This window comes from Camelina sativa, chromosome 4 (assembly GCF_030686135.1).
Source record: "Camelina sativa cultivar CO46 ecotype springtype chromosome 4, ASM3068613v1".
NCBI classification, from domain to species: Eukaryota; Viridiplantae; Streptophyta; class Magnoliopsida; order Brassicales; family Brassicaceae; genus Camelina; species Camelina sativa.
The window spans coordinates 9,340,857-9,357,142 of NC_141883.1; the positions used below are offsets into that span (position 1 = coordinate 9,340,857).

The 16,286-nt window shown below is 38.4% G+C and overlaps 3 protein-coding genes across 13 annotated transcripts; 2 read left to right on the forward strand and 1 right to left on the reverse strand.

Moving 5' to 3' along the window:
- Positions 1 to 3,528: 3,528 nt before the first annotated feature.
- LOC147945653 (uncharacterized) lies at positions 3,529 to 4,185 on the forward strand. The gene has a single exon (XM_087509323.1). The coding sequence runs from the start codon at positions 3,529 to 3,531 to the stop codon at positions 4,183 to 4,185; it is 657 nt and encodes a 218-aa protein (XP_087365449.1).
- Positions 4,186 to 5,136: 951 nt separating this feature from the next.
- On the forward strand, positions 5,137 to 7,157 carry LOC104773586 (actin-related protein 6). 8 transcript variants are annotated; one of them, XM_087510090.1, is made up of 6 exons: positions 5,137 to 6,199; positions 6,285 to 6,348; positions 6,427 to 6,511; positions 6,600 to 6,650; positions 6,725 to 6,787; positions 6,855 to 7,157. In XM_087510090.1, the coding sequence occupies exons 1-6, from the start codon at positions 5,273 to 5,275 to the stop codon at positions 6,925 to 6,927; spliced, it is 1,263 nt and encodes a 420-aa protein (XP_087366216.1). In that variant the 5' UTR covers positions 5,137 to 5,272; the 3' UTR covers positions 6,928 to 7,157. The 8 variants fall into 8 exon arrangements, with proteins under 8 accessions (XP_087366216.1, XP_087366215.1, XP_087366214.1 ...); XM_087510089.1 differs by having other exon boundaries at positions 5,160 to 6,163; positions 6,871 to 7,157; XM_087510088.1 differs by having other exon boundaries at positions 5,181 to 6,199; positions 6,871 to 7,157.
- A 31-nt stretch (positions 7,158 to 7,188) lies between these two features.
- On the reverse strand, positions 7,189 to 15,724 carry LOC104773587 (uncharacterized). Of its 4 annotated transcripts, none has more exons than XR_015596679.1 (20): positions 14,588 to 15,639; positions 13,618 to 14,077; positions 13,341 to 13,428; positions 13,070 to 13,251; positions 12,732 to 12,868; positions 12,379 to 12,445; positions 11,647 to 11,776; positions 11,436 to 11,550; positions 10,936 to 11,011; positions 10,680 to 10,862; positions 10,449 to 10,505; positions 9,882 to 9,987; positions 9,464 to 9,668; positions 9,082 to 9,350; positions 8,785 to 8,906; positions 8,387 to 8,531; positions 8,216 to 8,308; positions 7,952 to 8,025; positions 7,792 to 7,845; positions 7,189 to 7,678 (listed from the first exon to the last, which is right to left on the reverse strand). XR_015596679.1 is itself a non-coding variant. In XM_087510086.1 (20 exons), exons 1-20 carry the CDS (start codon positions 15,538 to 15,540, stop codon positions 7,366 to 7,368), a joined length of 3,933 nt encoding a protein of 1,310 aa, XP_087366212.1. In that variant the 5' UTR covers positions 15,541 to 15,724; the 3' UTR covers positions 7,189 to 7,365. The 4 variants fall into 4 exon arrangements, 2 of the variants coding, with proteins under 2 accessions (XP_087366212.1, XP_087366213.1); XR_015596680.1 differs by having other exon boundaries at positions 10,936 to 11,033; XM_087510086.1 differs by having other exon boundaries at positions 10,345 to 10,505; positions 14,588 to 15,724.
- Positions 15,725 to 16,286: the final 562 nt, after the last annotated feature.

Below are 16,286 nucleotides of genomic sequence, written 5' to 3' on the forward strand. Positions count from 1 at the left end.
TGCGGTTCTGGAGTTGGAGAAGAATTTGGCTAGAAACGCCTTCTTGCATGCTTCCCAGGTGGTGATGGACTCCTTGGGGAGTGATTTCTCCCAGATGTGTGCTTTGTCTCCCAAAGAGAATCCATCTTCACTAACTCCATTTATTTTGGTTAGGCTACAGAGCCTATCAAACTCATCCAAATGGTCCAATGGGTCCTCCATTGGCAATTTATGAAACTTGTTGCTCTGTATCATCTGGATGAGACTACTCTTGATCTCAAAGTTGTTGTTTTGTACAGCAGGTGGTACAATGCCATGTATTTGAGTGTGAGTAGATGGAGCATCGCCTGCTCCTATGTTGGTCCTCTCTTGAGGTGCTGGTGGACCATTCTGATTATTCATCTCCTCCTCAATCGTTGGTGGTTGTGGCTGCTGGACTTGTTGTTGACGTAGTAGCCTAGGTCTGTCAATGTTATCGATGAAAGGACTCAAGTGTTGGCTACCTTTGGATCGTGTTTGCATGCACAAACAGTTGACCGAGTGAGTACATGAGGGTCAACTCGATCCAGGTGATCGAGTGACGGGTCGGGTGGGTACTCGGGTTGTACGTGAAATCCAAAACAAGCAAACACGAATGTAAACAAGTCAGTACGGAACCAAAATGGAAGATAGAACTTGATCTAGCAAGTGCTGAAATCCTAAGCGTAGCAAATTAAATTCAACCAAATGGCAACAGCGCCAAATTGATAACAGGTTTTTTCACCCAGGGTATCAATTCCCTATGCAGTTGTAGTACAAAGGGTTATCAATCCAAATGGTTGTTAGGCTAGCAAATAAGATATGATCAGAAACAAGCAAGTCAAGCCAAGCAATAAGTGGGTTTGATCTAACAATCCTATAATAAATAAAAGAAAGCAAATAAATAAGAACCACACGACCTAAGCACTCGATGCAAGCATTCAAGTACAGGATCGGGTGGAGTGATCGAGTAAAAAGGGAAAGCAAGAACAGCTCGATGGTATACTCGAAGCAGGTGATCGTGTACCTGTTTAGGTAAGGGATCGAGTGATGAATAAAAATGTAAACAATCTAAAAACGAAAGCTCCTAAGGATGGGGTAATCGACTCCTAAGTGTTCCTGACCAATTTGGATATCTTACATGCCTCAAGCAAATATTCCCTAGACAATGAATCTCTAAAATATTTTTAAAACACTTTCGTGATAGAAACAATCAACCTTAATCACTTCCCTACCCAACTCTCGTTGGAGAAACATGACAAAGCAGACAATACAAACCGATTCATTATTGTCAATAAACCCCTTACTCATCTAATCTCTTAGGCTAAGTGAGTAAATCTCTAGCATTGATTGATTCAAGCATTTCATCTACACCTCTTGGTGGTAAAACTCCTTAGATCTAATCTCAACCTCTCGGTTTGTTGGTAGCATTAAGAACAACAATCTAGAAGGGAATTTATAAAACATAAACAACCAAGCTAAGACATCCTAACCGATCAAGAACACAAAATCGTCTATCCCATCACTAGAAACTTTGTTTCACTACTCAGATCTCATTGCAGAAAATACAAAAGCATAGATGAACGAAAATTGCATTGTATTAAAATATAAAGTAGAAGAGAAGAGTACAAAGTAGAAATCTAAAAGAATAGCAAAAAGAAGTAAAATAAATCCTAGCAAAGATAGAAAAATGTTTGAGTCGCTCAAGATCTCTCTCAGAAGCTCTCGCTCTCTGGTTTGAGGGTCTGCGGCGTCCTTGGGCGAGAGGAAGAAGAGGGGGGTTTATATATGGAAACCCATTAACCATAGCTTCCCAGTCCTGCCGGAGGGTCTGCTCGATGGGGTGCACGAGGATGAGCTCGGATTGCTCTTCGGGTAGGCTCTTTGATTGTTCTTTCTGTTCTTAGATCCTCCTCGATCGGGTTGGTGTTCAAACTGTTCTTCGTCGGGTACATGTTCAGATTCGACCTTGTTTCTCTCCATTTTCAGTTCTTAAGCACCTTTTTTCATCCAAAATATGCAAATGCAAGAATGCAACACCCTAAATGGCCTAAATGTGGATTCATACAGTAAATGACCTAAAAATGCTAAGGTTAGGGTAAAAACAATGCAAAATATGGACAAAAATGATGTTTAAAACATGTAAATTAGAGAGTTATCAACTAGCAAGGATGCAATTGTTGCTGTTGATAAAAAATTTAGTACTTTTTGTTCATGAATTGCAAGATATTATGCTGCAAGTCCTAAGCTAGTTGGTGAAGAAAAGAGAGAGCCTAGTCATTGTAAGCAAAGGTGGCAGAAGATCAAAGAAACAGTCTGCAAGTTTGTTGGAAGCTATGAGGCTGCAACAAAAATGAAATCAAGTGGCCAGAATGAAGATGATATCATGAAATTGGCCAATGAAATCTTCTTAAATGATTATAAGGTGAAGTCCACCCTTGAGCATGCTTGGAGGGAGCTTCGCAATGATCAGAAATGGTATGGATCCAATTCTGCGAAAGGTAATGGAGCATCAAAGAGAAGGAAGTGTGATGATCTTCATTCACAATCATCAAGCTCGGTTCCAGTTACTCATGTAAAGGAGGAAGTTCGGCTACTGGTATTAAGGCAGCAAAGGCGAAAGGTAAAAGGCTTGTAAACAAGCCAATGAATTTGCCAGAAGGCGCTTCTCTTGTCGAGTTTCAGAACATGTGGGAGATAAGGCAAAAGGAATTTGCCTTGAAAGAGAAACATAGTATGATTGAAAAGAAGCAAAGCAAACATAAAATTCTTGACCGTCTACTTGCTAAAACTGAGCCTCTGACTGAAATGGAAATCGCTTTGAAGAATAATATAATTAATGACATGTTGTCAAGTTAGTTTCAGTTTGAGTTTATGTTTGCTTATGTGTTGTTTCTTTCAGTTGTTGCATCATGCTTTTGACTTTGAGTTTATCGGCTATGTAATGAGTTTAACTTGTTTTAATGATATGTAATGGTGTTAACTTGTTTTAATGATATGTAATGATATCGCCTATGTAATGAGTTTAACTTGTTTACAATGATATGTGTTCTTCATTCGGTTCAGTTTGGTATATGTTCCTTTGTTGTTCATGTAGTTTGGTTTTAAAATGAGATAACTAGTTTGGTTGTATGATTGATTTTTGTTTCTATTTGTCCTTCCATCAGGATTGCGACAAGCAGAAGAAGAAGACAAGAAGATTTTTGGTCACAGACGACAAGAAGAAGAAGAAGAAGACAACAAGTTTTTGGTCACGGACAAGAAGAAGAAGAAGAAGACAAGAAGCGGAAGGCTAGGAAAAGAAGCTTTTGGTCACATCCATGTTGCTTTTGGTTCACGGACCTACGTACTTGGTCACAGACGAGAATATCACGATTTTGTATCTCCACAAGCTCGTCATTATATAAGAGCATCTTCGTAGACACATAAATGAGAGCTAGAGCTTATTCGATTTCCATTTTGTACCCACAATATCAAGCTTTTACAATATTTTCTTTCCTTTATACAATATATTTTTCTTTTTTCTTTAAAATGGCATCTTCTTCTAATAACATTGAAGAAATTATGGATGATCAAACATTCGACAATTATTTTGATCAAGCATTAGAGGATCGCTTCAATCAAGCAATGAATCAGTTTGCACCCAAGAAGAAGAATCAAGCCCACATTGAAAGAAAACGTGAAGAGGGGCACCAACGCTTGTGGAATGATTATATCTGTGAAGATGCAAAAAATTCTCCTCAAATCTTTTGTCGCCGTTTTAGAATGAACAAACCCTTGTTCATGCGTATTGTCGAACCACTCTCAACAGAAGTTCCATACTTTGAACAAAGAAGAAATGGTAGCACAAGGCTAGGTCTTTCTGCACTACAAAAGTGTACAACAACAATTCATATGATGACATATAGTTCTGCAGCGGATGCGGTTGACGAATACCTCCGGCTTGCTGAAAGCACTACGATGTTATGTTTGGAAAAGTTCGTTCAAGGAATCATTCATTTATTTGGAGATGAGTACCTACGCATATCCACACCAGAAGATCTTCAACGACTACTCAATATTGGAGAGATACGCGGATTTTCCGGGATGATAGGAAGCATAGATTGTATCATTGGAAGTAGAAGAATTGCTCGATTGCATGGAAAAGTCAATATACACGTATATATGAAAAGCCAACAATTGTTTTAGAGGTTGTAGCTTTACAAAACCTCTGGATATGACACACATTTTTTTAAAGCGCCATATAAATTAAATGATATCAATATTCTTGATCGTTCACCAATTTTTAAAAGTATACAAGTCTTATAAATTTAAACAAAATACCATAATAATTTACAATATATATACATTCAAGATCTCAAATTTAACATGGACGATGGACCCATAAAATATTAAAGTTTTTAAAAAAATTCTTAATTTTACTTTTTTTTTTTAAATTAAAAATAAAATATGTTTTAAGATACTTTGTTTAAATTCTTGGATGGAGGTGCCATTAGTTCCTAAATCCAATTTTAAATTAAAGAAAACAAAATACTTAGGCCATATTTATCGGTGGATCAGTTAGGGTGATCTTGGGTCTTTTTAAATTGAAATTAATTGAACAGTACCCATAAGATCAGCCCAATTGATCTTGAATAAGATCAGTTCTTCATCTGATCTAAAGGAAACGTGTCACTCTCGGAAAAAAACTTACGTTTTATTATTCATTTCTTTCGAACATAATTTTCTTTCGAAATATTTGTCTTGTCTAATTAATTAAATAAAATGTAATTCTTGTTTAATTAATTAAGTAATATGTTTGTTTTTTATGAATTTTAGTAAAAGTTTTATAAATGTTTATAATTGTAATATGTTTAAGAATATTAATAAACATTATATTATTAAATAGTATTAAATATTCTTAAATTATTTATTAAAAATTAATCTATGTATTTATTAATCCATATATTTTTATGAATTTTAGTAAAAGTTTTATAAGTTTGCAATTAAAATGATATGTTTATAAATTTTTCTAATTATAATATGTTTAAGAATATAAATAAATATTATATTATTAAATAATATTAAATATTCTTAAATTATTTATTAAACATTAATCTATGTATTTATTAAACATTTTTAAATTTTTATAAGAATATTATATTATTAAATTTTAAGATCTTACACATGTTTTACCAATAACTAACTTCTCAACAAAAGTTTTTAACAACTGATCTTACATTATTTTTACAATATTTCTACTCTAAGAACACCCTAAACTGATCTCCCTATAAACATGCCCTTAGAAGAAGGGTGTTCTCCGGCGGCGAACCCGTCGTCATCAATGTCAAACATCGTGGTTCTAGACAACGGTGGCGGTCTAATCAAAACTGGACAAGGCGGGGAGCGTGATCCCACCACCGTAATCCCAAACTGTCTCTACAAACCTCTCTCATCGAAGAAATTCCTCCACCCATCACCACTCACTACACTCGCCGACGAGATCGACCTCACCTCCGCCTCTGTACGCCGCCCCATCGACCGTGGCTACCTCATAAACTCTGACCTAGAACGCGACATCTGGTCACACCTCTTCACTTCTCTCCTCCACATCACTCCTTCCTCCTCCTCTCTCCTCCTCACTGAGCCACCACTCTCGATCCCTTCCGTTCAGCGTTCCACCGACGAGCTTGTTTTCGAGGACTTCGGATTCTCTTCTCTCTACGTAGCTCATCCTCAGTCTCTTGTTCATCTCTATGAAGCTAGTCGTCAGCCTGATTCAGTCCTCTCAAAGACTCAGTGTAGTCTCGTTGTTGATTGTGGCTTCTCCTTCACTCACGCTGTTCCTGTTCTTCACAATTTCACTCTTAATCACGCCATTAAGAGGATTGATTTAGGAGGCAAAGCTTTCACTAATTACTTGAAGGAATTGGTCTCTTATAGATCTATAAATGTTATGGATGAAACTTTTTTAGTTGATGATGCTAAGGAGAAGCTTTGTTTTGTCTCACTTGACCTTCTTCGTGATCTCCGCCTTGCTAGAAGTGGAAATAATCTTATCAAGTCTACATATGTTCTTCCTGATGGTGTTACACATACTAAAGGTTATGTCAAAGACCCTCAAGCGGCTAAGAGGTTTCTTAGCTTGTCAGATAAAGATCATGTGGAGTCTGATTTCATGGCAAAGGTTGGGGACAGGAAGAAGGCTGACATGAACAAAAATGTGAAGTTTCCCATTTTTTTTTTCTTCTTCTATGCAGGTTGAGATTTCTCTTAAATGTGAGGGTTTTTTTTTTTTTTTTTGGCAGGAGATTGACTTAACGAATGAGCGCTTTCTTGTACCTGAGACGCTATTCCAGCCTGCGGATTTAGGTTTGTATCGATGAAAGAGTGTTCGAATGTCGTCGTACATAGAAGATTGATGATGGTAAATTATTTGTTTTGGGACAGGGATGAATCAGGCAGGACTTGCAGAGTGCATTGTCCGAGCTGTAAGCTCATGTCATCCTTATTTGCAACCAGTCTTGTATCAAAGGTGGTTCCAAATGGACACATTTTTTTTTTGGCTTCAGTTGCCAGTGAATTAGTTTTGTTGTCTAAAGCCTTGACCGTCTTTGTGGCAGCATCATCTTAACTGGTGGAAGCACATTATTTCCGCAACTTAAGGACAGACTGTAAGTCTTAATTTAAAGTCCTTCGCAAAAGTGGTTCATGCTTATTAGAGAAGTTGATGTCTGATATATTGCAGGGAAGTAGAGCTTCGACCACTAGTCCCAGACCACTTCGATGTGAAGATAACAACACTGGAGGAGTAAACAAACTCAATACTTTCCTTTTGTTTTCCTTAAATTTTGCAGCGTTTTTTATTTGGAAGATAGCTGTTACTTTTTGCAGCCCAATACTAGGTGTTTGGAGAGGGGGTTCACTTTTGGCTTCCAGCCCGGATTTTGAGTCCATGTGTGTCACCAAGGCTGACTATGAAGAACTTGGATCAGCTCGTTGTCGGAGGAGATTCTTTCATTGAGTATAACCAAAAAATATCAACTGAGTTGTTATTTTTCACATTATATGTCGTGTGTCGTATATTTGTAATGCATGACCATAGCGTTAGTGCGTTACCAAACACCCAAGTGTATTGTTATTGTTTTCCTTTTGATCTTAAATTTCCGAAATTCGGAAAATTCCAACCGTTTAACCAATAACCACCAAACAAACAAACAACCAGAGAAATTGATATGGTCTTAAAAATCAATTGTACACAGAACAAGGGTTTAAGGTACAACATACAGAAACATCGGTGTAGGGTTGAGAGTCCCATGTGTGTTTATCTGAGATAAAGTAATAAATAATTGCCAAGCCAGAGAAAGAGTTTGGCTGTATAAGTTCTCATCAGTCCGTGTAGGGTTCATAGTCCATGCACAAATGCACTAGCTTTCTCTGGTATTGTTGAAAATATTCGCAAACCGCCGTCACTTCTTCCTTCCCAGGTTCAAGACCAGGCAGATCGGGAGGTACCGTGTCTTCGCCAGAAGCATATTCAGATTCAGATTCATCTTCTAGGCTTGACAGCTCGGTTACAATTTCTGAATGGATCTCCTGACAGGCGAGCACAAACATGGCTACTGTGTCAGGCTGTTGCACCTCTCTGAGAGCTGCTAGCGCCTCTTGCAGGGAACCAGCAGCCACATATAAAATAAGCGCCCTACATCAATACAACGTAATTTTTTTTGATTAAGTGATTTTTTTTTAGAGGATTCTACGTCACTCTTAAATTATCCAATTTAAACAGTATTGAAGATGAGTATGATACAGTACCGCCAGACATTGTGTTCCGCATGGAGAACATGATCAGCCCACCTCTGCAATACCCTGAGTATAAAGAGGGAGTGGTTTAAGAGAGCGCACGAGATAAACTGATTCATAGAAATATAAATCAGATCCAAAAGTGAAAGTGTGAAACAGTAAAAGAAAAGACCTAGCATAATCCGATCCTTCTAAATGTGTGGCAGCCAAGGTAGCAGCATCAGTCCACCGTCCAGAATCTTGTAGCTGCATATTAGAAAGGTCGAAAAGTTAGTGTCTAAAACGTTGTCTATTATTAAACGACAGCTAAAAAAACGTTTCCTAGTGATTAATTAATAAAATGGTAATGATAAGAATAAAATGATAATCCCAGTCGAAGCATTAGTTCAGAAGAATATGCAATATTTAGTATCACGAAGGAGATTAGGAAGCTAACCTGTGAACAAGCTTCTTGGTGTCTTCCGACCGCACATAGAAGATGAGTACCAGTGAGCGAATTGTCGGTCCTTACCATGTTGGCTGCAACAACCTACGTGTGTAACAAAAGTGATGGACTGATATTTTTTTAAAGACACAAAAGACCACCATATATACCAAGACAAGATACCTTAAGTGCGAGGTCGAGAAGAGATTTAGACACAGCTGAAGCGAGTGCAATAGCTCGGAGAGCATTTGGATAGAAGTAGGGAGAATCTGGGGCGGAAGAAAGCAGCAAACTCACAGCAGCTTCCAAATTTCCAACTGAAATCAGCCTGGTCATAAAAGTTACTGAGTGAATTCACTTCTCACAGCAAAACTTAAAGCATGGAACTGGAAACTCAGATTCGAAAACTAAATTCTATAATGTACCAATACAAGACACAACTATCTTTCTCTCAGCTTAAAAAGCTTCTAAAATATATATAGTTTCCATTTCTCACAGGATCTACAACAAAAACTAGAAATAATTTCAAGTAATAAACTGAAACAATAAAAATAAAGACATTCTAAAAGTGAAATACTAACTCGTGTACTTGTTTTTGAATGCAATCTTCCCCCTCCAAATTTTCATGCCAAGGAAGACGTTCATTAGCACGTTTCCGTAATTCTTCTCGCTCAAAAGCCATCAATCTAAGTGAACCATCACACTGTCCAGGAAAATGTGGAATATAAGCTCACCAACAAACACTATATTAATGGAAATTTACGATCTCAACATCATTTCCAAAATCAAACATATCATCTATATGTATCCTGGTAGAAGGGAATGGCTAATCTTTTGAAGGAAAAGAGTTTTAATTTGAAACTGAACATGGAATCTACCTTCCTGGCTTCAGGTGCCCATACACCAGTAGATGATATCTTACTCAGCATAGTTGCTTCATCAACTCCTGAAGCAGGGGAAGGGAGTTTTTGCGGAGACCTTTTCGTCAGCTTGTTCATCAGATGGCGAATGGCTTGAGGCAGTTGCAACCAGAAAAGTGCTTCTGAGGTTTCACCATAAACAGCAGCTGCAAAAGCAAATCTTGCAGCATAACCTTTCTTGACCACATCAGCGTACAGTTTTGCTCTTTCATCGTCCAGCAAGCAACCTGGCATGAAAGAAATTAAAGAAGGTTAGAAACTAGAATACTTAAAACAGATATATTAACAGAGAGAGGTTAATCTGTGGTGACACTACACAAAAGTAAACAAATGAAACAACCTTCTTTCCGATACGGTTCTAGTATCTTCAGCAGCATTTCTGGCACGACAGGGTCTCCTAAAGGTGGTAACTGAATCATGTAACTCCGAAGATCCTTAGAGGACGAAGCCATTCCATGGATCAAATGAGGTCTCTTCTCCAAAGTGGTACTAGACGTATTAAACCAAGATGGTTTCACTCCTAACTGTAGAATCATCCGCAGTGCCTGCATGTATAATAATCAGACACATTTTCATGAGTAACCATTACTGTAAATCGGAATATCAATACCCGGAACCTGTCTTAGGAGATTATATGAGCCTAAAGATAATGCAGGACATTAGTATCTTCTGAATTACATGATATTAGAAGTAAACCAAGATTGATGCCACAAAGACTTCAGGAAGTAAACCAAGAAGTCACTCTTAAAGGAAGTTACCAGTGCATGTGGTACAGGAAGTAGGATAGGGGAGTACATAGGCATAGGACGAAACCTCTCCTTTACAGATTTAGACTGGGGCACAAAGCCAGCTTTTTTTTCATTTCTGCAAAATCCAGAAGAAAAGGTTGGAAATAAAAGATAGCAAAGTAAGTGATTGTAGCCAATTCCAACTTAGATCAATAATAATGCACCTCAGAAACAAAAGAAAACTATTGCATTCGCCCTAACCCTGACATGCCTAAGTCCTAACCTAGGGACAAGGGTGGCCTAGTTGTCAACCCCACTACACCATCCCACCTACATGGTCATGAGAAAGGGCTGTTCTTTTCTCCAAGGGTTTAGGGTGCACATTCATCTTGCAAACAAAATATAAAAACAACTAGACATGCCTATTCAATACAGTTATAGTGATAAAGGGAGAAACTAATCATAGTTTTTCAATGAACAGGTGTACACATACACAGTAACCTCAACGAGCCGGAAGGTGCTATCAGCCCCAGCGATGCATAGAACAAGTGGATCATTCTTATCGGTTCTAAGAGGCAACCAATCAAGTTCCAGTACCAGGGTGCCAGGAATTTGAGGCTGTAGAAGTGACTGGGCTAGAGGATCTGGTGAATCCTGCATCAATTTTCAGCAGCAACTGTCAGAAAAGAGTTATTTTAAGTTGACAGACAATTTCAAACACGTATCAATGAAACCCGTCTTCTTCTTGTTTTCCCTTCGCATTGCATAATATTAGTACACCACCTTTGAAAACACAAGAAACATGCAAAAATTCGTCTTAAGACTCACAAGATCAAATACAGAAAATGTATTGTCATTAAATAGCACAGCTACGCGCCCTCGGCTGCGATCTCCAGCAACAACAGGTGAAAATTTGATCCTCCGTATTCCATCTCTGTGACTATTAAATGCAGATGACTGTCCAGTTGTTACATCCCACCATCTTATGTTTCCTGATCTATCTCCCATAACCTGGAAAGAGATAGCAAGATATGATTTCCATAGGAAAATAAGAGAGAGAACTGGAAGGTGAAAAGAAACGAACCACATGAGGCAAGCGATATGCCATGGCTGTAACCAATCCATCTGAGGGAACGAATGAGGTAGATGGCCATTTGGGTCTAGAAATAGAGGCGGGATCATCTATATGTCAGTGAATATAGGAAGAAGATTACACAACAATTGAAGTTCAAGAACGTGATTGCGAATTCATCTAAATGCGGCTGATAAAAAAATAACACGCAGTGAATTTTCTGCGCTTTCTGAAATTGGACAACAAAGATCTACTCATTATCTCACAAACTGTTTTTAGGAAATAGTTTAATGACAGATGGCATTAGAAACAAATGATATAGCAAGATGGAATAAGGAGAAAGGAACACTACAATAGGCACGCAATAACGTGTAATCACTATTTCATATTATCTTCTCAGAAACAGAGAGAAATTTAGAAGCTCTTAATTATGATCTGCATTGTGATACGGAATTGCTATGGAAAGAAAAATTTCCGAACAACAATTGAGTTAATGGACCCATTAGTTTTACCTGTAATCTCGTATTCTACGTCCTTGGACTTCAAATACTCCAAGGGCACCATTTACTAGTGCAAATGCAAAACTCTCTACAGTTTCTTCAGTCGATCCATCCGAGCCCACAGACGCTGCAGATATGTCAATTACCAAACCCTTAGAAAAAAAAGCATCAAAGACTGGGTTAAATTAGGGTAACACAGATTTAATTGTCTAAAACATCTCACTAGAGTCTGCTGGAGCAGCTACTCCTTCGGATGCTGAGAGAGATTGTTTAGAAGGACCGCCTTGACCTGGGCGTGGAACTGCCGGAAGCGTCCATTCCACTACCGTGAAAGGAAGAGCTAATGATCTAAGCTACAAAATTAGAAGGAATATGATATGAAATATTAATAAACAGAATCTAAAAGCCTCAAATGCAAGAGTATATTTATATTTAGAACACTTTTGGTTCTCGTTCTCACCCATTCTACACACCATCATTACTTTTTTCCTTGAAATTTACAAGAATAGAAATTGAGATGGCAATAAAGACTTTCCAGCACTTCGGAAAGAGGATAGGCAAGATAAGAAGCCACAGAAAGTATGTTGCTTTAATGAATCTCTTAAAAAATCTTAAGGCACAAGCTTTAACCTTTTTGTGCATAATTGATCTTATTAGGCATTATGCTTGTCCAGACCTATGTGGTCCAAAATTATACCTCCTTACTCAAGTTTCACATGCAAAAAGCATTGAAAGTAAATGGATATACGAATAAAGTATGACAGGGATGAGAAATTATGAAATGTAGAATTGGACATCAAAAGAAAAAAAAAATGTCATATGGATGAAAAGTTACAGTGTATAAGTGCAATTCTAAGCTTGTAAACATATGAGACAGAAAGAGTTGTTGTCATCTATTCAACGAGACTAATTCAAGTAGAAAAGCAAAGGTACATTGGGGTTGAGCTTTACTCACCATGACAGGATGCTTGGTCATCGCCCAAACTTCTACAGGAGCATCACGGAAAAGAATTAGAAGATACCTGCAACAGAACATAAAAAAAAAACAAATCGGTCAGCTTTTGAAGAGGCATCCAGACGCTCTAGAGCGAATAACTTCCACTTTTATAATAGTTCCTCAATATTGACATAGTAAACCAATTTCTTCTATGATTAAAATTTAACATTTGTCATCTGATAATGGGACAGATCTTTAATAGCCAGAGACATGTTCCTAAGCTTAAATTATTAATGATAACCTGATAGCATTCGTCACATTGTTATTATGCATCAAATACTCGAGCTAAAAAAATTACATTAAAATCAAACCTTCCGGAAGAAGAAGTTCTAAGAGCTCTTATGGGAGTACGTTCTGGCTTTTGTAAATCACGAAATGGTTTATTCAACCCACTCCTAAGGCAAGTCACAACTAGCTTATTTATGTAGCCTCTGCTTTTGTCATTCACCTGAAAACACAAACCGATGCATGATGCCGGATGTCAATTCCCAATTCTATTAATTTTTAGAATAAGCAAGTGGAAAATTCAACTAAGCCTAATACTCTTCTTAATCCTGAAAGAAACCAATCATAAATTGGAAATCACTAGGAAAAAACAGATGAAAGCAATGAGACTCAACATGCTCCTTTTTGAAATATATTTGCACACCTGACTGTAAGAAAATGAAACTAATCTTGAATTTCCAAGCCATCGAAGGCCCCTAACAACACCAGTATGAACAGAAGTGCTTGCAGCAACAGTATTTGTTGACACATCAACAATATCGATTGTCCCGCTCTGAGTTCCCAAAGCAACCACCGGAACAGCTGCCGCAGGGATGTTACCCCCTCCTTTATTTGAAATCAATCCGTAAGTTAATCATTTGACTTTTCTGAGGAACACGTTTAGTATTACATATACAAGGAAGACTACAACTAACTTGCAAGGGATGCCGTAAGAGACGGAGATGGTACAGCAAGTGTAGAGACTGTGGAAGAGAGAAGCTGAAGCTGTCCAGTCAGGCTGATCTGCATTGAGCGATGTAAACAAGTAAAGGCACTGTTAAGTAGGAAAAAAATGATAAGACCACAAAACAATTATTGTGGAAAACATAACTCTATTTATGCGGAACCTGGTAAGACCAAACTTCTAACATCTGGAGGAACAACTATATAGTGATTAAGTATAGTTAACCAAAAATTCTTTCAGCCACCTACCTTAAATGATAGGTCTGATCTTCCGAAGGAGGAACTTGATGTCTGACCTCTGCTTTTATTTGTAGGGGTAACAACTAATCCATCCTCCAGATTTGAGAAATCTTTCTTCTGAATAGCTCCAGGGAGTGCTACATCAGCGCCTACGATACTAATGTCCAAGTCTGATGCATTTTTTAGAGCATCTTCAACACCTTCAGCACTTAAGACCCACTTCCATATTTTACCGTCATCAGATAGGGAGAAAAAGGTCGTCTTAGAAACAACGATACTTTCATCGTAAAAGTCAAATGGGTTATCAAAATCCACAGAAGAAGTTTCATCTGGATAAAGTTTTGTAATGGTTTGCATTGTGGAGTCCGATTGACTGAGAAGAACAGCCAGAGCTGAAGGAGACGGGATGGACAGTCCAATAGATGGCATAAACTCTTCCATGGTACACATGACATGCACCTGTTCTCCTCTGCAATGATATGTAACCAGGAGAAGTTTAGATGAGCAACCAGAACAGGAGTATCCAAGTTTGATCAACATTAGAAGACACAAAGTCATATGATTCTTTCAAACCATAATTCTCAGACACTATATAAAAGGAAGCTAGAGAGCAGATAGTTAAAATATGACCAGATAGGTAAAGATTGGTTCTTCCCCTGAGATGCAGAACAAGTTCTGGGCACCAGATAAGAACTTCAGATTTGGAAGCTATTATAATTATGAATTGATCCCTAATGAGGTTGACTTTCTCAAAGATTAGCATGATTGCAATAATCAAACATGAGCTAATATAACTTGGAAAGCTTTCTAGTTCAGTACGTTCTCAGAAACATTCGTCAAGTTTAAAGAAAGTTGAATAATAAAAGAAACATATCGAAGCAGATAACTCAAGGCTATTAACATTGCACCATTACCCTAAAATCTGATACCTAAAATATTCTTCCCATCTTTTCACCCATAAGGGACAAAAATATCTTACTCTTTCTGACGCCAAATGCTGAGCCTACCATCGACATGAGCACAATAAAGCAACTCATTGTTTGGATCCGGCAAAACATCCAGAAACTTGGCGCAACCACGAGGTAATGGCGTGGTCGAGAGGGGTGTCTCATATTGTAGATCAAAGACCAATAGCTCCCTAGGAAACGTCACAAAGAGTATATTCTTCCAGTGTGGCGAGAATGCAAATCTAGCAAAGTATAACGGAAATGCGGCTGAAGCAGGCGAGGAAGATGATGAATTGCCATCTCTTTCCAACCTCAATAGCTCACTGAAATCCGTTTTTATCTGCATCTCATGAATCACAACGTCGTTCTCAGTGTCTCCGAGTACCTTAACCGACAATAGGAGCCCTTTGAGGCCAAGCACACAGAAATGACGAGAATCATAGGGATCGCGGCGGAGACATGAGAGAATCTCCGTACCGGCATCGTACTTCCAGAAAATTCCACCGGAGGCTGTGTAGAGTGACAGAAAAGAAGATCCAGAAATCGCGGCGAGGACATGAGAATCCTGTCGAGCTTGAACCCAGCAGAGGTCCTGAACCCCAAGCTTGGGATCGGAGGAAGGATTAAGCCAGACGACGACGGAGCGAAGATGGAAGTCAACGAGCGCGACACGGCCGTGACGATCGGCAACGGCGAGGAGAAGGTGAGAGGCGGAGGGCTCGGTGGAGAGTAGATCACGGGGGAGAGGGAGAGGGATCCAACGGACGGAAGTGACGAATGGAGAGAGAGCACCGGGAGGAGGAGGGAGAGGGATAGTGGAAACGAGCTGGAGAGAACGAGAGTCGACAACAGAGATGGAGGAGCCAGATGAGAAGGCAAAGAGACCGGATGGACTGAGATCGGCGGATCCGAAGTTGTTACGGCTGGGAGGACCAGGGAGAGTCGAACCCCAGGCATCGGTTGGTGACAACTTCGATGCCGCCATTGTTGCAGCCTTTCTGCTTATCAATCTCTCACGAATTTTCAATTTCTCTGTCTCATTTGATTTTGATTTTCAACAAAGAACAATGAAATGCCACTCAGAATATAATAAGGATATATAAATAGTGGAGCCAAACAAATATTACATGAGTTGTGTGAGTTTTTTTTTATTCCTCTTTTTTTTCTTCGTCGTCGATCAAAACTTTTTTTTTGGTTATTTTCTTTCAGATCTCTTATTTTCTCCTTCTTGGTTATTTTTGGTTATTTCTCTTTCACATAACCGATTTAATTAACTGGTTTAGCACATTGTATATGTTATATAGTTTATGTAGGATTAAGCCTCCTTTCACTTAATCCTACTCTTGTATATAAACTGTTGTAATCACACATTTACAGTTTAATGAGAATTCAGTTTGTTCAGTTAGTATCTTCTTCTCTAAAACTTAATATGGTATCAGAGCGATACAACTGACGAAAGCTTCCGCTATTGATTCTCATTCACCTTTCTTGAACTCGTTTTGTTCATTGATTCTTCAACCATGAGTGCTCCTATCACTCCGCTGATCTTTGATTTTGTTTTCCAGGTTTACATCGCTGTGATCGAGTACCTCTTGTTTGGGCTTGTGTTCTTCTTCCTTCGCTCTCTTTGATTGACCTAGATTGGTGCTGGTTCTCTTTGACTTGCTTAATCCCAGCTCAATCGTTATGTAATCTTTGATATTTCTTATCAATTTCATTTTTCATCTTGGA

Excerpts from the sequence above, each read along its gene's own strand:
- LOC104773586 (XM_087510088.1), top strand. The coding sequence starts at position 5,273 with ATGCCCTTAGAAGAAGGGTGTTCTCCGGCGGCGAACCCGTCGTCATCA. Across the intron at positions 6,512-6,599 it reads CAACCAGTCTTGTATCAAAG|CATCATCTTAACTGGTGGAA; the intron begins GTGGTTCCAAAT and ends TCTTTGTGGCAG. Across the intron at positions 6,651-6,724 it reads CCGCAACTTAAGGACAGACT|GGAAGTAGAGCTTCGACCAC; the intron begins GTAAGTCTTAAT and ends GATATATTGCAG.
- LOC104773587 (XM_087510086.1), bottom strand. The coding sequence starts at position 15,540 with ATGGCGGCATCGAAGTTGTCACCAACCGATGCCTGGGGTTCGACTCTC. Across the intron at positions 14,078-14,587 it reads AGCATTTGGCGTCAGAAAGA|AGGAGAACAGGTGCATGTCA; the intron begins GTAAGATATTTT and ends ATATCATTGCAG. Across the intron at positions 11,777-12,378 it reads TGACCAAGCATCCTGTCATG|CTTAGATCATTAGCTCTTCC; the intron begins GTGAGTAAAGCT and ends CTAATTTTGTAG.
- LOC147945653 (XM_087509323.1), top strand. The coding sequence starts at position 3,529 with ATGGCATCTTCTTCTAATAACATTGAAGAAATTATGGATGATCAAACA.